The sequence below is a fragment of the Lutjanus erythropterus genome, chromosome 19 (genome assembly GCF_056507025.1).
Source record: "Lutjanus erythropterus isolate fLutEry1 chromosome 19, fLutEry1.hap2, whole genome shotgun sequence".
In the NCBI taxonomy this organism is placed as follows: Eukaryota; Metazoa; Chordata; class Actinopteri; order Lutjaniformes; family Lutjanidae; genus Lutjanus; species Lutjanus erythropterus.
The window spans coordinates 5422815-5443875 of NC_139335.1; the positions used below are offsets into that span (position 1 = coordinate 5422815).

General features: G+C 39.6%; 1 protein-coding gene across 5 annotated transcripts; it reads right to left on the reverse strand.

Moving 5' to 3' along the window:
* Nucleotides 1–409: 409 nt before the first annotated feature.
* map2k4a (mitogen-activated protein kinase kinase 4a) lies at nucleotides 410–20503 on the reverse strand. Of its 5 annotated transcripts, XM_084743495.1 has the most exons (13): nucleotides 19792–20503; nucleotides 18925–18960; nucleotides 16747–16779; nucleotides 11811–11913; nucleotides 11131–11305; nucleotides 10930–11049; nucleotides 10715–10834; nucleotides 10567–10618; nucleotides 10354–10481; nucleotides 2076–2153; nucleotides 1721–1869; nucleotides 1489–1534; nucleotides 410–1210 (listed from the first exon to the last, which is right to left on the reverse strand). In XM_084743495.1, the coding sequence occupies exons 1-13, from the start codon at nucleotides 19940–19942 to the stop codon at nucleotides 1097–1099; spliced, it is 1305 nt and encodes a 434-aa protein (XP_084599621.1). In that variant the 5' UTR covers nucleotides 19943–20503; the 3' UTR covers nucleotides 410–1096. The 5 variants fall into 5 exon arrangements, with proteins under 5 accessions (XP_084599621.1, XP_084599624.1, XP_084599623.1 ...); XM_084743498.1 differs by lacking the exon at nucleotides 16747–16779 and having other exon boundaries at nucleotides 11811–11901; nucleotides 19792–20502; XM_084743497.1 differs by lacking the exon at nucleotides 16747–16779 and having other exon boundaries at nucleotides 19792–20499.
* Nucleotides 20504–21061: the final 558 nt, after the last annotated feature.

Sequence of the window (21061 nt, forward strand, 5' to 3'; positions counted from 1 at the left end):
AGAACATTTCCAGACTCTCAAAGCCTTTATCATCACCCTCAATTGTTACTATGCAAATGCATATTCCTTTACACTCACAGCAATCAATGCATGTTATTATGTAGTTTAATCAACCAGCTGTTCATGTTAACTTTGCTCATCATGATTTAATTCTCACTAATTTCCGGAGTGAGGGATCAACTGAGGACTCATCTCTGACAAACATGACAATCAGAGCATTTTATTTCAAATATCAGAAAACTTTTGGTTCATGAGTGATATGAAAGAACACATCATGTTGAAAATCATGAGTTTTTCAAGGAGCATATTCAACCTGTGCCTAACCTTAAAAAGACTGTGGTTAAAACTGAGAAAACTTTCAAGACTTTGCACAAAAGTTGTCACATTCAGAAAAGAGTCACAACACACATCTCTTTCACTTTCTTTATTCATATATCAGCATATAGTCCACTGCACAGTGAGGACAGCAGCCTCTCAGCACTGACTGGACTGCAGGTCTAACATGATTCTGACCACCAACACTTTTAAACTGCTTTTTTTTTTTTTATAACCCAGAGAAGCAAAGTTCCATTAAGATACCAAACACAATGCTTTCATTTACGTACATGGAAGAGGTGGGACAATTCACAATAAGAGCATGATTCCAGTATGCTGAAGAATCTCCAAATCAAATACTCCACATGATTTTGGTTCTATAAATACAAGTTCCAGGTTGTTGTTTTTTTTATCTTAAATCACTGTAACTAACCACTGAGATGTGTCCTCATCAGGATGAGTCAAGACCATGATTGACTGATTGAGCTGCTATTATACTTACATGACTGTGCGTCTGTGTGTGTTTGTGCACAAGAGAGAAACAGAAGTGTTTAACGTTGATATATTATACAGACATGACTGAAATGAACACCACTTTTATTGCAGATGGTGTTTTCTTTTTTTTTAGGCTTTACAATTCTCTTTTAACACTGCAATAAGGGGACCAAGCAAATTTACACGAGGATTTGTTATTTACTTTGTCGTCTTTTTTTTTCTTTTATGTCTTTACTGTTTGCAGACGGGTGTATATTTATTGATGTGTTACTGTCTTGTCCTGTCATTAGTCCATATACATGGGTGAGCTGGGGGACGCCGGCATCTGATCCAGGAGCCTGCAGACGTAACCAGCTACATCGACCGAGCGCTCCTCGTACATCTGGATGAACGGATCTTTCTGGAGTGGAGAAAGAGAATTCAGACAAAATAAGACAAAAATAATAAAACGTCCAATGACTGCATTTAAAAGGGATAGTTTGGATTTTTTTTTTTTTTGAAGTGGTGTAAAATGATTTAGATTTTTTTTAGATGATTAAAACACATTTAGCTGCAGACTGAATCAACTGTAGGTAATAAACTGACTAAGTGCCTGCAGCCTCACTTCAAAAAATCCAAACTATCCCTTTAATGCCTTCAGTTGGTATTTTAGGCCGGTAAATGTCATGATGAACTCACCAGTAGCTCTTTGTACTTTGGCCTTTTCGACTCATCCTTTGTAAGGCTTGAGAAAGGATGAAAAAGACAAAGTGTTAAAAGGAGAAGGATGCAGTTCAGCTATTTGTCCACCAGTGGGAGACAAACGATCAAACAGCAGCTGCATGTTTTCCTTATTTATTCATTTATTTATTTATTTTTACACAACTGTGGCACATTGCTGCAGAATTCGTTCATCGCAGGGTTTTCTTACCACACGTTGACAAAGGAGATGAATTTGGGAGAGAAGCGCCTCTCCTCCGAGTTGCTGAGTTGTGGCGGGTCTCCCCTCACCACCTGGGTCAGCTGGTCAAACACACTGTTCCACTTTGGGTAGGGAAACCGTCCCGTGGCCAACTCGTACTGAAATACACGACACACACAGAACACGATGAGGGCAAACGGATGACCTTAAACTATAAATCAGGTGAGAAGTAACTTCAGAAAAACCCGTCAGAAATACGGAACAATTATGACTTTATTTGAGATACCTGTATTATTTTCATTTGTAATGTCATAAGGATCCATTAAAATCTCAGTGACACACCTTACAGCAAGTTAAGACTCACCAGTGTGATTCCCAGACTCCAGACATCTGAGCGGACATCGTAGCCTTGCCTGGACGCGCTGGGGTCTATTCGCTCTGGCTGGAAATCAAACAGGAAACAGATTAAAGAGTCGGTTTGGATTTCACAGAAAGAAACTCTATAGTGTTTCACGTAGCCCGAAAAACTGTGTCTGCAAGACAGAGAGAGGTTTTAGGAATTACGACCACTGAAAGGAGCTTGGCACAAAAAAAATAAGACACATTAAATCAGAGCCTCTTAATCTGGGGTCCGCTCCCTTTGTTTTGGCCCATAATTTGACAAGCTCATGTTTTTATGCTCTTTATTTTAAGTGAGTGCTGTAAAAACCTTACCATAATGCCAACAAAACATAAATTCTGTGCAGCTAAAAACTACATAATCTGAATTTTACTGCAGCCTGCAGCACAGGGCTGTGAAACCTCCCAATTCAGTTCTATCAAAATGTCTTGTCTAACTTACTTTCCGCTGATACTGCAGTGATAAATAACTGTACGAAGCATGTCATGTGCAGCCTGGGGGCATTTTGAAAAGATGTGTAACTTAAAATGCTGCTCAATATAAACTTAATATCCAGTACTGACTTGTTATTCAGTGTTGTCACGAAGATGCTAAACTTTATATTTCTGTCAAGCTGAATTTTTCAAGATGAAGTCAAATCTACAGCTGTTTGACTCGATTCAAAGCACTTTGAGTTGCATACACTTTCTGTTAGAAAGGCATCTTTAAATTGACAAAGACAACAATCTCTACCAAATTCAGATCAATTTTTGGCCATCACTGGAAATAATCTGGGCACCTCTGCTTTAAATCAACATGTTTGGATTCATGTCATCATGTACAAAAAGTAACTTGGAGCTCAGGTGATGCATGTAAATCATTATCATGGCAGGTAAAAAGGAAATCTGTTTGTAAACTCATATTCCCATCATGAGAAACAGATAAAATGCCTGGCTTACACAAAATACAGAAAGCACTGATGCAGTTTTGAATCAGAAGCTTAACAGAGGTGATCACGGTCTGAAGCAGCATCACAGGTTCTCAACAGAAAGGTCTGATTTGCATAACAAAAAAGTTGTTAGAGAAAAGCTCCTGCTTCAAAAACCAGCAAATATAAAAACTCTTTCATACCTTCTGCCATTTCACTGCAAAACTCCATTATCAAAAGCTAATATTAGCTCAACCAGGTAACCACACCTGGTAAATATTTGTTATTTTAACAGCACTTAAAGAAAAAGTTCTTATGTAATGCATGTTTTTTTTACTTATATGTTGTGTGTTTGATTGTAAAGGTAAAGGACAGCTGTATTGTGATCATAAAATCATACAAAGTACGATTACACAGTCAAATTCATTATTAGGAGCAGTGGGCAGCTACTGTTCAGCACCCAGGGACATTTAATGTCTTTACTGTTTTTTACTGCTGGTCAACAAATTGCCTGTCTGGGTATAAATTAAGTTCTACATGTCTTGACTTGATAAACATAGTTGGTGCTTCAGTTTAACATTTTAGCAGCCAAACTATCTGAGGGAATAAAGCTAACATTTATGGGATAAAAAGAGGGGAATAACCGAAAAATATGGCAACGTACATGAGAAAGAAAGAAATGTTTATGACCATTTACCAAGGTAATAAAAGATAGTGACTCATCTAAAATGTCACATTAATATTGATCATGAAGTTAAACTCAAAGGTTCATTGGACAATGCATTTACTAATGATACTAATGTTGCAATAACCACTGCAGCAACTCAAATTAATGATTTAAAAACCAAACGTATTATAGATTTAATAAAGACATCCTCTGAAAATATGAGATTGAAGCTTTAAAATAAGAGAGGTGTTGTAGTGTTTTCGGCTGCAGTGACTTTTACAAACCACCAGATGTCAGTGTGTGTGTGTGTGTGTGTGTGTGTGTGTGTGTGTGTGTGTGTGTGTGTGTGTGTGTGTGTGTGTGTGTGTTTTAAACTTAAAGCCCCAAAGCTTCAAATCTTTTCTAAACATAAAACAAGTTAGATCCATTCATCTGCACATCACGAGGAGACGTGGACACCTGGGTGGGATTTAATTTGACATCAATGCCATCACTGATTCAGATTCTTTACTGATTCCCTGATCAATTTTCTTTTGATGGCATTGTTTTGCAATGCGCAACTGTCAGAAAGACACGCTGTCCTCAAAAAAAAGGAACCGATAAGCTCAGAGGTATAAGATTCCAATGGATCTAAGAATGTGGAACCGGTTCTCATCCCTGCACTTTGACAACACAAAGGTTCTTATCATCAACGAGATTTTAGCTGGTGTTTTATTCAATATTCAAGCCCCAGCTGGTACTTCAAATGTTTTTGGGTTTTTTTTTTGTGAGGAGAAAGAAACAGGTGTTCATGAAAAATAAATCCAAAAACTGCAACACAAACTGGCCCCAGAGAAAACCGAACTTACTCATCACCTCTGGGCATGTTTTCACCTGCACAGCCAGATGCCATCAGCTCTGCTGCTCACGCATAAGTAGGATGTTCCCTCATTCCTGCCTGTCAGGGCGGCAGCGTGGTTCTGCATGCCTTACAAGACAACCTCTGCCAATTCTGTCACTCACAGCCTGGGCCTCACGCAGAAACAGTCTCTTAAATTTCTCTTATTTTTTCTGTTAAGAGGGAAACAAGAGATGCCAAATCCTTAACCAGGTGTGCTGAATGATAAATCCCACTTAATCATAAATTTGAGGCATGTGGACGATTGATTGCAAAGGAAAAACACGAGGAAACACGAAGAAAGAAGAGGAACTTCAGCAGCAGTGAAATCAACATACTATTAAATAAACTTAAACAAAGTTAACATGAGATTTTCTAGAGTGTCAGTACTGGAGTTACTGGAAAATACCCAGAAAATAACAAAATATTTACAACATTGTAAAAGGAAGTATCAGCTGAGAGACGCCCAGTTACTGGAGTGGGTGAGTTAAGAAGTTGAAAATGAAACTTAAGTAAAGAAATTAAAAGCTTTATACTATTTTTTAACCAAAGATTTACATTTCTTCTAAAGTTTTATTTTAAATATTTAACTAACGGTTATATTTTTGACTGGTCTGATTATATTATGTCAGTTTTCTGTTTGTTTTGTCCTACCAAGAGTCTAAAAACCCTACAATACTGAATTTAAGATAATATCGAATAGATAAAAGCAGTAAATCTTTGAAACAGTAAAAATATTCTGTATTTTAAACTGTTTTCAGGTTCAAATGGTCTGTAAATGTTTAAATTATAAATATTGTAAATAATTATAAATATGTTAATATCTTTGAATTCTTTTCCTTGCATTGGACAATCAATTTGTGGACTGGGAGATTTTCTTTTATTTATCTTGTCCTCTCTACCACTTGTAAAGTTGTTCCTATAGGAGAAGAACAAAAATAAGAAAACATGGGTGAATCCCAGAAATCAATGCATTCAAACAAAATAATAAAAAAAAAATCATGGATGCTAGGAAATCTGTTCATATAGGTCTTCCTGCACGAGGCCAGCAGCCTCCTCTGCAGCTCGTCACAAACCACAGAACCGACGCGGTAATGAGGTGTGTCGAACAAACGCTGCAGAAACCTCCTGCTGCTGCTGCTGTGCGGAGAGAAGGAAGCACCTCGTTGGCCCATTTACAGGCCTGATTTAGATGCTGATGTCACCCAGCAGAGCGGGACAGTCTGTGCTGCAGCACTGATGGGTTTTATGGAGCACAGTGCTGCAGAGAGCCGCTCACATCTGCCAAGACTGGAAGTGTTTAGTCTCCTGTGTAAAATATACACAGGATTAGAGAGGAAACGATTAGAGAACTATTTTAATAATCAATTAACTCTTTTAAGTAATCCGACGTATAAAAGTGTCAAACATTTTTAAGTTCCAGCTTCTCCGGTACGAGGAATTGATTCTTTTCTGTCTCTTATCATCATAAACTGAATTAAATTTGGTTTTCTAAATTGTTTAACTGAGTGACTCAATGACAGTTATAAGAAAAAATTATTAATGGTTAAATCAAAACTATTATTTGAAGCCCTAAACAGCGTTACATTTACACTAAATTTTTAAAAATTCTTCATCCAACATCCAATGTGAACTCAATGTTCATGAACTGTTTCCTCGCTAAAAGTTTGCGACCACCAAAATTCTCTCATTCTTGCTTGATATACGACTTCAGACGCTCAACAGTCCAGGGTCCCTGTTGTTGTATTTTGTGCTTCATATTTTTCTTACTTTAAATCAAAACTTTCATCTAATCAATGGTGAAATTAATTGCCAGGAACATCCCTCATCACATTATCAATATAATATCATGCCCAGCCCTGATGTGCATGAAGGGTTTTGGTTGCATTTGTGTATTTCTGTCTGTTGTTTAACTCACTATAGAGAAATGTGTGCAGCTCCACAGATGTTAGAAGGTATAATCAGGTACAGCAGCGGTTGTCATCATCATGACATGAATAAGAGCTTCAGGTTCTGTAAAACCTCCACATGCATCCAACACCTGAATGCCGCCTGAGGTACAGAGCATGTTGTCTACACTCTGTCACAGCCACATATCCAAACAATAAGTCAGTCTCCCCAGCTGTACCGAGGTCCGTTTTTCTACGTCACTGCGCCTGCTGTAACCAGCAGCGCGGTCATCGAACACCTGGAGCGTCTGCCAGTTGGAAACCAGAAACTGGAGCTGAGATTCCTGCTGTCTGAGCTCACAGTCGCGGGAAGCTCCCAGGCAACTTCGTTCAAACGCCGTCATGAATGAAGCTCCCTGCCTCTGCCTTTCACAGGGCAGCGTGTGTGTGTGTGTGTGTGGTGGGTCGTGATAGTGCCACACCAAATTTAGAATGGAAACTGCTGTGGCGAGAACCAGGGGGTGCTGAGAGGAGGAAGGGGGAGGGGGAGGTGAGCGCAGCTGACGTAACCCCACAACAGAAAATAACCGGGAGTGATGACGACATGGTGAGATCACCTGTTTGAACTGCCAAAGATCCGGTGCTCTTTAATCATGTTATATACACACGCGACACACACGCACACACACACACAGGTGCTGCTCACCCAAAACATGCTCTCCTTAACAAGCTGAACAAATAGTGATAATCATTTTACTGTGCAAATATGCACAAATTCTAAAATGCTCATCTTCTAAAATATAAGGATTTTTGCCGACCTCTGTAAATTCTGAAGGAGATTTAAAGGGATAGTGTGGATTATTTGATATGGGGTTGTAAGACTTTGGAGGCGCAAAGAGGAGTACCAGCACAGAAGCTAAGCAATGAGCTGGTATGGACGGGGTCAGCAACAAAAGGGATTTTAGCCACTTAAAAAAGGTACACAATAATGTACGCTATATTTAGAATAATGTTTCTACTTTACTTTGCTGTCAAGACACCTTTTCTGATGTCAAACTGCTGTTATATAAGCCAAATATTGCTCTTCCCAAACCAACCAAACTCCATAGGCGAAATCAGTCATTTTACGTCACAGAGGACAGGAGCTGCTGGTCTCCCGCTGCCTCGATCTGTTAGTTTGTTTCTGTTATTGTGTGACTTTGGTCAATCTGAGATATTGTTTCAAAACACTTAAGTTACACAGAAACACAAACACAGAAACAGATCAAGGCGGCGGCAGTCCAGCAACTCCCATGTTCTGCAATGTAAAATTACTGATTTCTACAATGGAGTTTGGTTGGTTTGGAGAGGAACAAAATAAACCTGATGAGCCTGGTAGTTGGTGTTACTGGTTTTACACAGTGTTTGAACACACAAATCACACTGATTACATTACTTGCCCACCATCTGCAACATCATTTTCTCCACATTCATCAAATAAAACAACTAGTTTGGAAAAATTAGAAACAGCAGACGCTCCTTAAAGCAGCAGCTGCAGAATCACAGCGCAGTTGGACAAGACAGTGGTGCACAATTTTGCATTTTCATATTATTAGAGATTCAAAGTCTGGACATCTGCTGCTCCAACTCTGACCAGTCTTTGAAAACTATGCCTGTTAGCAGTCCCAAAACTACATAAGAAGTCCTTTAATCATAAAAAAAAAAAATGCCATGTGCCAAAATTTGTTTCAAGTATAGTTTCCTTTTCCACTGCAACTCATCAGGTCAGTTAATAAAATGTGTAATAAGATTAGTCCTGTTCCAAAGCACTAAAAGCACCATAAACACATGATCCAGTGTCTGCAGGTTGTTTATGGCGTCACTAATCAACTAACGAGATTTAAAAACTCGCTTTCCGGCTCAGACATCAAACGCTCACCACTGCTGACATTTCAAGACTTTTTTTTTTCTTTGCATTTTGAACAGTTAACAACAGAGGAGGGTGTTTATCAGTGACTGGAGACATTTTAACTGTAAGGCTCAAAAAAAAAAAAACAACACTGAATGCAAAAGAAAAATTCACCATTTATGGTCAAACTACAACTCTAGTGTCTCTTCTCTGAGAGGTCTGAGTCAAAGCCGAGTCATCCAGTGTCGTTTCTCAGCAACATTTTAACCAGCAGCAGTGATGCATCTGGAATTACCCTCAACACACACATCAAAACACAACTGCTGTTCTAGTGTCAGCAGACGAGTCAGACACTGGCCCTGATATCCCCAACATATTTTTCTGAATTACGGCAGCGTAACAGTTTGCTTGGACTCTATGGCTCAGTTTACACCTGATACTAACATGATCTGATCTTCGGCTGCCCCCTAATACTCCACTAAACAGTTAGTAGGTGAGAAGAGTCTTAATCTACGATTGGAATGGACCCAAGATGCATTGAGGACATACAGAAATCTGATTACTCAGACCACATTCAGAGGTGTTTCACCTGTGTGTCCTGGGCCACACTGAAGGACATGGACATCATTTAGGACACAGTTTAGACGTCATGTACATCCCCTTTTTTGCCAGTTGTCATTTGGCTCATGGCCAACCATTCCACAAAATATTGTGTAAGTCTGTGAATCGACTTGAAAGCGATGAGTCTTTTTGCGACTGGTCGTTCCCATCCACCCCTTTGAGCCAACCGGCCTGAACACAAACACACACTTGGCCTCTGAATTTCAGCCTCATAAGGTGAAAAGTGAAAGTGAAAATTCTTGATCTGTTGTGCCTTCTTGTAAATTCAGCATAAAATGCAATAAAGTACATTAAGTCATTTTTGTTCGGTTGCAAACAGTGTGTCAACTGTAGCTACTCCTGTCTGAAATGTTGTTTGAACACAGTTGCAACTAATTTTACCAATTACACTAAATTATGAAAGAAGGCAAAGACAAAGTCCCCAGACTACCTTAAAAAAAATATTTGTGAGTTGTTGAGCTCAGAGGAACTTCATAAACATTATGAAACGCTGTCTGTGTCAATTTCTTAATTATTTGGGTCTACTTGTGGACTCTGCACATACATATTAAAAGAGAAATCTGCGAAATATGTCATCAGAGATCAAGGAAACATGTTGAAACACTCGCTTCTCTGACAACAACTCTGCAGCCTCGGCATCCTCCTTTGAAATGTATATTCCGGGCTGGAGTGACTGTTTTTCTATGCCTGTTTCATCTTAATTAGAGTTGAATCTTCACCGAATGATTAAGTGCCTGTTGAAGAGTCACAGGAAATCATTAATAATCTTGTAGAAGGCGTAGATGCTTCTGACTATGACTTGACTATGTTAAGGAAGTATGTTGCATGTCTCCTGTGCTTCAGCAGCACTTTCCGAGTCTGAGGATGAGGAGACGGGCGGGAAAGAACTCACTTTCAACCATAGAAATCACTGCGTCTGTTCCAGGGCGTTGGCTACTCCTGTTAGGCCGATGTTTTAAAACAACGCATTTGGTCCTTGCGAACAGGAAGCATGTACGTGTTTATTTGCATATAGAGCAGGGAAGTGAGATTCAATCACGAGTCACTTGAGACAGCTGGAGAGACGCACGTAATGCCAGATGTGAACTGATGAACTAAAACAAAATGTCCTCTTGTGATTTGATCAGGCAGATTTTAATGCCAGGTGTAAACAGGTTCTTTGAGGCTGCTAGAAAGGAACATTCAACAGAGTCTTTTTCCTTTGGAGATCCATGGATCACTGTTCCACAATAAAATCATTAAAATCCTGCAAGATTTTTTTGTTTGGGTGGAAGCACAAAGTATGAACCGTTCCTTTATCTACCACAGACGCTTTTTGATTCATCTCAGCATGACATCTCTTGTTTCTCATCTCCTAAAAACTCAGTTTTTCATCAAGCTCGGTGTTACTTACTGCCATGTACGGTCTGCAGCCTGCATCTCTGGTTTTGGCGATGGAGTCCACCAGCTGACCACTGATGCCAAAGTCACACAGCTTTATGTTGCCGTTCCTGTCCAGGAGGATGTTCGACGGCTTAATGTCTGAGGGAGAGGGAAGAGAAACTTGTGACGGAAAGACATCTGAAGGAGAACGATCAGATCATTTAAGCGCCAGGTATTTTCTTACCTCTGTGTATTATTTTCAAGTTTTCTTTTAAGTGGTTAAGTGCCTTCACAGTCTGCAAAACACAGAGCGTCAGAAGTTTAGCTGCAGGAATCAAAAATTACGCTTCTTTATTTTTGAAGAGTGGGAGATGATCGCTGCAGAGACTTACAGCTAATGTTATTTTTCCTAATATTTCTTCTGGAATCACTTCGTCTAATGAGCAATATACAAATTTGTAAAATTTGTCTAACGAGGTAGCCATAAGTTCCATACAAATCCAACAGTCACCCTGAAACACAAGAGATTCAGTCATGAGAAAGAACACTGACTGAATTAGAATAAAGCACTTTAACAATCAGAAGCTGATGTGTGAGTTAATTTCACCTCTCTGAACAGAGCACCATAAAACTGCACGATGTAGGGACAATCACTACTTCTCATCACCACGTCTAAGTCCATCAGCAGCTGCTTCTGCTCCTTTTCATCGACCGTTGACCGAATTCTCTGCGGAGGAAACACATAATTATATTCAAGGATATTCAGCCGACGTGTAGATGTCTGCATATATCAAAAAAGGTGAATCACCTTCACCGCCATGATCTGGTTACTCGGCTTGTGCACCATCTTATTGACGGAGCCGTAAGCCCCGCGGCCGATCTCGCCCAAGTCTTTGAGATCCTCGGCCGTGAAGTCCCAGTGCTGCTCCGGGGAGATCTTCAGCTTTCCCGAAGACTCGATACTGTGTGTTCGCAGCCTCTCTCTGACCAAAAAAAACACAGGGGTGTGTGTGTGTGTGTGTTAAACAAGGTTTCTAAACTAGAAACTAAAGCTCTGTGAGAAAAATCTAAAATAAAAACTAAATTAAATTAAATATTGAGATAAGGGTTCATTTTCGGGACAAACAGGACAGGATCTGGCATCCTGGACAGCTGCTTTCTCCAAGAGAAGAATCAATTTTTTCAGTGCAAGAAAACAGAATTTTCTTTAAAGTGTACAGAACCTCAATTAATGCATGTACATGCATACATGCACACACTGCAGGTGTGCTCTGGTACTTTAACAAACAGAACTACACCTCTGCATCCCACATTATAACTAAAAAACTAAACTAAAACAAATACTGGAAGTAAGGAGAAACTAAACCTTTTAAAACAATAAAAACTGAAGCGACACAAGCCAAACCACACTGGCAACTAAATGAAACACAGAAGCACAGACACCAGCTAAATGTAATAAACCTGAATTTATTTTGCAGGTTTACTCACATGTGCGGGTTTTGAAAGGGCGGCCCCGCCGTGTTCAGTGTGAATCTAGTCGTGGGTTTGATTGGGGGGTTGGCAAAGTTCAGCTTCAGGGCTTTGCGTTTACCTGAGCGGGAAGAGACGCAGCACTGTTTCAATGATCTCACGTGAACCAATGCCACGTTGAGGATTGAGCAACACCAAAAGCAAACTCATCCCACATGAAAGGTCAGAATGATAAGTGAGTTAAAACAACACAAACCATTAAATAACAGAAGGAACGAGGAGACAAGTAAATTCATCCAAATTTACTCAAACCCATGGAGGTCATGCTTTCCATAGAATGAGGGGATAAGAGATGGCAGCTTCTGCATCACCATATACAGATGTTTTTACTAAATACGTTCCAGATTTACTGTCATGTTTCCAAAAACATACTCACCTATAAGCCTGTGATAAATCTGTCAGCAAATCCCATGAAAAGACCAAAACTGAATGTATCTGCTAACAAGTCTTGTGTGTCTATCAACGTCTGATATATCTTCAGTGCTCCTGCCACCCCAAATACACACTGCAGCACCAAATGTGGATTCCTCTGCCACTGAAAATAGTCCCTAACAAATTTTTCAAACTATTTCCTGCTGTTTAAGTAACGGTTGATCAAAATAAACTACAGTGGCCAGCTGTTTTAGGAAACTACTGGCACTTTTTTTAAAAAAAATAAACAATACAGACACAGACACATTAGAAGAGTTGGTCTTTTCATGGGATTTCTTCACAGGACAGTTCACCCCCGAATCAGAAGTGCATATTTTTCCTCTTAGCTGTAGCTATCTGGATTGCTTTGGTGTGAGTTGCAGAGTCTGGGAGATATCGGACGTAAGATAATCCACAGACCTTGTTGAGAGCAGTTTCATTGAGGAATTTCTTTTCTTTCTCATAGAAAGAAAGTAGTTCCAGTAGATTTCTACTACCAAGAGAAAGAAGTTCGGAAATAGTTCTGACGTGAAAGTGCTCAAAACAGGTTGTGTGGATTATTGGAATAACTGGGTTATAACTTCTAGAAAGACACGCTGGTTTTGAGTTTTACAAACGTGTTTTTTGACACTTTGTACACCACAAGCAAGAGTGACATCTAGTTCAATTACACTGGAGAGAAGGCAGACATCTCTCTGGCCGGTATCTCAAAAACTCAGCAACTCGCACCAAAAACAGCCTAGATGGATAAACAGCACGACAGGTAAGAGGAAAAATATGTTTTCTTGATTTTGGAGTGAACTCTCCCTTTAACGGTACAAAAAATGTAGAATAATCTTTAACATTTATTGGTATATTTTACAACACTCATCATTTCATGGATTAATGGGTACTGTTCAACTGTTCAAAATAAGCTTTTTCTGCAAAACAAGAGCTAGTACCATTTACAGTCAGGTCTGTTTACATTATGAATCCAAATACCAAACATACAATTTCAGCTTTACACTTAGAATAACTTTGGTATTTTTCAACCTGGATCCTATCTTACCATGTTTTTTGTCTCTAAGAGACTAATGGGGAAAACATTTTTTTAAATGAGTTCAGTACTGAGTGAGACAGCTGCAGCCAGCAGCTTCAAAAAAGGACGCAATGTAATCTTTATAGGCAATCGTGCAAAGTACGTTCACTGAGTGTTTGACGGGCTTTTCTAAGAGTCTGACACCATTACAGAAATGATCCCTACAGAGATACACCTTTGTATTAAAGAACCTTTTTATTTAAACACAAACAGACAATTTATCGCCCTCACCGAAGCCACCAGACTCCCTGTACAGAAACAGCAATTTTATCATAAAAACACACTTTATTCAAACTGGACAGAAAGGCAGTGAAACTCACCAAAACTGCATTGGTTCGTCTTCTCACTGCTCCAACAATCACCAGCTCTGGCTTGGTGAAAATAAACCCTTAACTGGAGGAGTTGGATGGGATGGTGATTGTTGGTGATTATTGAAGGGAACGGAAAGACAAACCAAAGCCGTTTTGGCGAGTTTTATTTTGTTTCTGTCGAGTTTACACATTGCTTTCTGTAAATGGAGTCCGGTGAGCTTGACGAGAAAATCCATAATGTTATCAGGCACTTTTTACAACCATCTGTGGTAAAAACAAGCACTTTAAATGGACGTACTTTGACAGGGTGAGACTACCCACAAGGATTACTTTCTGGTTTGCAACACAGGCCTAATGACAGTTGAACATGTTTATCATCTCTGTTAGGTCTGGGCAATATGGCTTGTAATATTAAGGCTATTCTGTCTTTAATATTTTCTCTGAAATAAGATTTTGTAACTTCTCAAACAGTGCAAATGTGATGATCTTACAGAATATGAATATAAAGACTACGTGGGTAAAGGCAAATACTGGAACAGCTAAAACAGTCTGATCAGTTCAGAAAATGATGTCACTTTGCTGTAATGCAGCCTTTAAAACCAGGAAATGAAAACACTTATGTCATATCATGATACAATACACTATCTAGTAGAGCTGCAACTAACATTTATTTTCTTTGTTGATTAATACGTCTATTATTTTCTCAATTAACTGATTAGTAATTTGAGCTATAAAATGTCAGAAAATAGAGAAAAATGTCACAGAGGAGTAAAGAAACCAGAAATTATTTACAGTTGAGAAGCTGGAGTCAGGGATTTTGAACTTTTTACCATAACTCCAACTGGTTAATCGATAATGAAAATAGTTGGCAATTAATGTAATAATTGATTAACTGTTGCAGCTCTACTATCTAGTGTCATATCACAATACCAACATACTGCCCCGCCCTAATCTCAGTGTATTTATCACCATATTGCCCAGACCCATCTTTAAAATGACCTCGTCCCGTGTTCAGCAGCAGCCCAACACTTTCAGCTGTTCATCAGAGCACTTACAGTCAAACAAATCAGATCTAAACCTTTTATTTGATGCAGACAGAAATGCAGCATGCTGCTAAAATCCCAAACACCTCCATTCACAGTGCAGACACACCGACCCACACACAAAACATGAGATAAGGGGAAAAGAAAACACCAATACACGACATGCTTCTCAAGGCCAACTGCTTTGATTTCACCTTCAATCGCAGGGAAGCGCTCCACGCTCGCTTCGCTCCACCCAAAATACCACAAGAATGCGTGTGCGCTTGAATTCCAATAGGCTTGAGTGGAAAACAGCGCTTGAAATGACAACTTTCGGGTGTGTGTACCTTGTCTCGACAAGCAAGCGCTATGCTGAGGTGCACCCATGCCAAAAAAAAAAAAAAACCCACAGGTAATGTGACAACACTACAGACACTTTCTTTGCTTGTTAGTCACACACTGAAAACCAGTGAGGTAGAGCTTCCATTACTGTGTTTAATTGGGAGTTTAATTAATGAAAGCACAGTTTTTCTTCAGTTGTGAGACTCTTCTATCACACTGAGGACGGACAAAAGGGTCCAAATCAGTTCAGAGGATCTTGTGCCAAAATATCAATGGAAGCTCTGAATTTTAGGCTTGTGCCGATGAGGACAAACACACCTTACCTGCAACCACGTTTTACAAGGAGATGCTTAATCACTATGACAAAAACAAAGTGCAAGAGAATGGCTGCGTTTGCAGTTATTTTTTAAATGCAGTTATCACAAGATCCTGAATTAATTATTTTGTTAACTTGAGATAAGAACGCTGGTTTTCCTCTCGAAAAAACGTCTCGAGTCTCTGGTTACTAATGGAGTCAACGATCTCAGCAATCTCTGCCCGTGTCACACCCTGACTGAAGTACAGTAGGTTCTAATGCCAGTAGCGGAAATGCCTCCGATACAACTTAAAATGCTGGATCGGGTATCAGCGAGCACGAGTCCATGCACAGATCTGATACCAGGTAATTATTAACCCAGCTACTTCCCAGCAGCGTCCCTTAAGCCATTTTTTTAAGCTGGGTCTTACAACAATTAGAGCCTGCATGGATGTGAATTACATCACATCGCATCTGTAGATGGTTAGCATTGGCTGGAAGTGGTATTCAGATATCAGAATCAGTATTGGGTAGGAATAAACGGTATCAGAACATCTGTAATGAAACTAACTGATTGTTATCATACCATGTGGTAAATTTACTTATCAGTGACATTAAATTTTACCATAATGGTAGGTTGCAACAATTAATCGATTATCAAATTAATCTCCAACTATTCTGATAATCCATTAATCAGTTTAAGTAATCTTCAAAGAAAAAAATGTCCAAATTCTCTGATTCCAGCCTCTTAAATGTTGAATATATCCTGGTTTCTTTACTCCTCAATGACATAAACTGAATATCTTTGAGTTGTGTATGAAACAAGTCATTTGAGGACGTCATCCTCGGCTGAGAAAAAACTGGGGGAGCGACATACAGCAAGGGGCTGCAGGCTGGAAACAAACCTGTGCCCGCTGCAGAGGACTGACAGCCTCAGCATGTGGGGTGCATGCACTCCCAACAGAATTACCAGGGTGCCCCATTAAATAAAGAATAATAAAGGTTACCGTACTGTGAAAATCTCGTATGGTTGCAAAAAATTTAAGAGGACAACAGCCTTTTGTATGACAGCTTGTTGTCTTGAGATAAAGAACTAATTAACTTGTAATAACTGCATTAAAAAAGTAAATGCAAGATCAACCTCTATAGCACAGATATTCTGAATTAAAGTAGCTGGTACTGATATATTGAACCTCTTTGTAAAACAAATAAAATTCTGGCGTCTGACAGGCTGCAGCTTGATCATGTCCCGTTACCTGAGCAAGTCGTTCTAAACACTGAACCGTTAGGTACCGGCACAAGCCTACGTGAACCCATCAGAAGTCTTTACGTGGATTAGTTAAGAACAGCAGGACAGACTCCCCCATACCAGACTGTCAGGCGGAAACAAAGGGATGAGAACTGTTGGTGCTGAAGCAAAAGAGGTTTGGCTTACTTGGGGGAGCTCCAGACAGGTTTATCTGAAACCCTAGAGGTGAGAAGACAGCTTTTACTTTCTTCATATTTCACCGTCAGTCTCAGCTTGTTAAGTCTTTTTCAGGACACTGATTTTGTTAGTTAGACTCAGTGTTACCTCCCCTCCCTGCTATAAAAAAAGGTGTCCATTTCACCCAACACACCAGGACTGACAGGAATCCTGCAGGTTTGGGGTTGACAAATAATCACAGAAATTGGCCTTGCTTTGCTAACATGTCAAACATACTGGGGAGAGCTATGGCAGGTTAAATGCATCATCTGGGGGGGTAATGCATTAGCATGCACACGCATTTATGAGACAACTACAAGCACTTGAGTTTGGTGAAGTATGTTATGTGTCAGTCAGTGTAACAAATGAAGGAGGTAAAATAACCTGCAGGTAAAACCAAAATATAAGGGATCTACAAATGAGTATGAGCTACCATCATGAAATGGTTTCGGAAGGAAAACATATTAAAGCTGAATAAACATTTTCTTGGGACAGCTCACCATCAGTCAGCATCATGTGACGAGTTAGGAATCATTAGTTAGCAGCATTGAGGTAAAAGGTGAAATATGGTCAGGGAACGAAAACACAGGATTAAACAACAGGGCTAAATGTCAGATACCTGACACATTATGATTATTAAATCAAAGCATTTAAAGGCCGGATTATTACTACTGTTATGATTAATTACAGTAGCATCTCCTTCTTTATACAGAGGGGTAGCAGGGGTATAAACTTAAAAGGAGAGTTTGAATTTTTTGAAGTTGGCTTGCATGAAATATTCATCTACAGTCAGTGTATTATTTAGTAGGGCTGCACAATTGTTGAAAATATTGTCAAAATGGAAATATGGCCAAGAGCAATATCCAAATTACAGAAGCTGCAATGAACATGCAACAATACAGCATTATAATTAAGTAATGTACTTCTGCAGAGATGCCCTTGCCTATAAATCTTGTTCTTCAGATGTAAGAAAACATGTTTGTTTGGTGAAGTTTCCAATTAATGTTAATATTATTTTCAGTGAAAAAAAATTAGTGATGCTAAACTGATCATTCCTGTCCTTCTAATTATGAATTAGTCACAATATCTTTCTTTTTACCATATGGTGCAAGCCTGTTACCTGCAGGAGATGCTGGTCGATGCGCCCCCAGTTTGAAGAGGCAGCAGGAGCACCGGTGTAGGAAGCTAAACAATGTACTGCTGTGGACAGGGTCAGCAACAACAAAAAAAATTATCTATATCAGCTTAAGAGTGCACTATATTTAGGTCTTTTCACTGCTTTACCTTGCCGTCAGACAGCCTTTCCTTATGGGGAAAAAAGCCACCAAACTCCATTAGCAAAAGCAGTAATTTAACCTTGCAGGCCACAGGAGTTACTAGTCTACTGATCGCCTCGATTCATTAGTTTTTTGTAATTATTTTTTGTTTAACTGCATGATTTTGGTGCACCTGAACTAACTCTTTAAAACACAGAAGAAACACAACAATACAAACTAACAGATCAAGGCAACTGTAGACCACACTACTGCAAGGGAAAATTCATGTTTTTACCAAAGGAGTCTGGTTGATTTGGAGAGTTATATTTGGCTTACATAGCAATGATTTCCTGTTGGTCTGCCAGCAAGGTAAAGTGGTAAAAATGTTATAAATATAGCATATGCTTAAACTGATACTGATTTTTAAAGGTGGGCCCTTCTTCAGGTGGCTAAAATATGTTTTGCTGCTGACCCTGTCCGTGGCAGTACTTTTTTTTTTTTTTTTTTACCTTCCACACCGGTGCTCCTTCTGCTTCTCCAAACTGGGGGCATGTTGACCGCTCTTACAACCCTACTTCATAAAATCCAAACAATCCCTTTAACATGCATTTCAGCTACAAATCCAATTTTGCTGATTAATTAAACCATCACAGCATCAGTGCAATCAAGAAATAAATCAACCAACTACCAGCTATGCAAACTATATTACACATTATTATTATTTGGGACTTGAAAAACTATTACTAGGAGTAGCAGTGTATGTCAGCAGAAATGAGAAATGATTTTGCTTCCCAGAACTCGTCATCTTGTATTTAGAATCAAAACATTAATTGGATTTCTAATTAAACTGCTTATCCTCCTCTATTATTAAGTGAATGAAATATGTAGCTACCTGTTTCACTCTGACATCTCCAGCAGGTGTTGGACTCTGAAAGTTAAAATGAGACAGTGTTTGTACAAAAAAAGGAATCAGCATTATGATGAACATTTGGTTTAGCTGTGCTGCTAATGGAGAAGAGACTGGTGGAGATATTTCTACCTGAAAAGGACGGAGCAGCTCACTCCATAGATTAAACTATACAATCAGATTCATCAATTCAATATGGTTTTGCTTCTTGCCAACCACACAAACCCTATATTACGTGAGTATACATAATGCCTTATTTATGAAGGTGTTTTGATAAATTCGGCATATTTACCACTGACATAACTCTCATTCCAAAGAAGTGCAATCAGCTGTATTTGTATGGAAGAATGATGACGCTCAATTTAGGTATAACAGGTGTCATGAATGTCAAGGGAGCTGTCATTCAAATGCACGATGGCACACTGATTAAATCCATGCGGAATAGCGCATCTTTATAGTGTCTAACAATTAAAAAAAGAAAGATTTGTTAATTGGTCTCTACTACATTCATAGCAATAGTTAAAATCTATAATTGCCAATTTTTCGAATGGAGTTTGGCAGATATTCCTCAAGCAATAGGGAGCAGACTATAATGGGGACAGAAAATGTCAAAATGGTAACAAGGACATTAAATGCGTTTTGTAAAAATTAAGAAAACGAATTTCCGGGTAACTGACATTCAGTACGTTTCTCTCGGTAAAGATACTGGTCCGTTCCCTTGGGGATGATTTTTCAGTCCTGGGAGTAGCCTGAGCCTCCCACGGCTAGCCCTGCTAACATTAACCTTCACTGCAGCAGAATGTATGTGAGCTCCCAGCTACAAGCACATATTTCTACGTTAGCTCCACTTACCCTGCATGCTGCTCATGGTGGTAATGTGCTGAGACTGGGACTGGTGGTGGTGGTTTGCTGCAGGTCCTGCGTTATTGCTGCTGTTGTGGCTGCTGGGTGTTGTTGAGTTGTTAGGACTGGGAGTCGCCATTGTTGTGTGTTTGAATTCCATCAGCAGCACCGGGCTGCAATGCAGATACACGGAGAGCAACTTCACCCTTCCCTCCCAGCCACAATAATTACTGCTGCCTCACTAAACGGCAACTTCGGGCCGCAAAAAAACGAGCGGGCGGCGGTTGTAGAAGAGTTTGAAATGCGTTAAATTGTTAAGATTTTTTAAATGATTTGGGCTACGTTAAAACGCTACCTAGGTAGTAACGTTAACAAAAACAAACATCCAGCTAGGCTAAGCTAACTAAGCTGGCTAGCAACACTAGCCAAGAAGCTTTGCGACCCGCAATCAGCTGACCAAGCGTACGTCCCAGGTCTCTTAAATTGCACCCGTGCGTCCCTCACTTGAGTCCTTTCCTTGCGTCTTAATCCCTCCCACCGAGGACTCACGGAGAGATGCGAGGAGAGAGGAAACGAGGAAATCTGTTTCAAGAGTCATGAGACGTCATTTCCTCTGAAGCGTCGTCCGTTTGTGATGACGGGGGCAGCTGATCACAGCTGGATCAGCTGTTTGTCGGCTTGAACAGCTGTACAGACTCCTGATGGAGTTTGAGTCCGCACATATGTGACGTGTTCTGTATTAATTTTAATAAAGTCTCACAGTTCGCATCAGTGTCAGAACAGCAGCCTGTTACCTGTTCAACAAACACCTGCACGTAAAGAGCATCCTGACACAGAGTGTGTTTATATTATTCATTCATTATTTGCACTCGTGTTTATTTGAATGATGGTTAGTGGATGGATCGCGGGTGGAAACGTCTGTCCCCCAGTTGCGCACTTGGCGCAGGAGCTGCGTGCAGGAAAATCTTCATCATTTTCACCCATGTTTATTATTATTCTGATCGTGAATTTATTATTGAATTACTCAAACTATGATTGTTGGGTATTTTGAATATTATTTATTAAGTTGAATGTTTCAGGGAAATTAAAATGATCTAACTTTTATCAAACCTGACGCTGTTTGTGGTGATTTCTAGTGATGAGCTGATCGGCTCTGAGTTCGTCTGAATCCTCCTGTGCGCATAAATCCTCCACCTGAACCGTTTATTTCTCAAATTTAGGGACAGAGCCTGCAGGAGATTTCTTTACTATGTGTTGTATTGAAGTCTGAGTGTCTTCT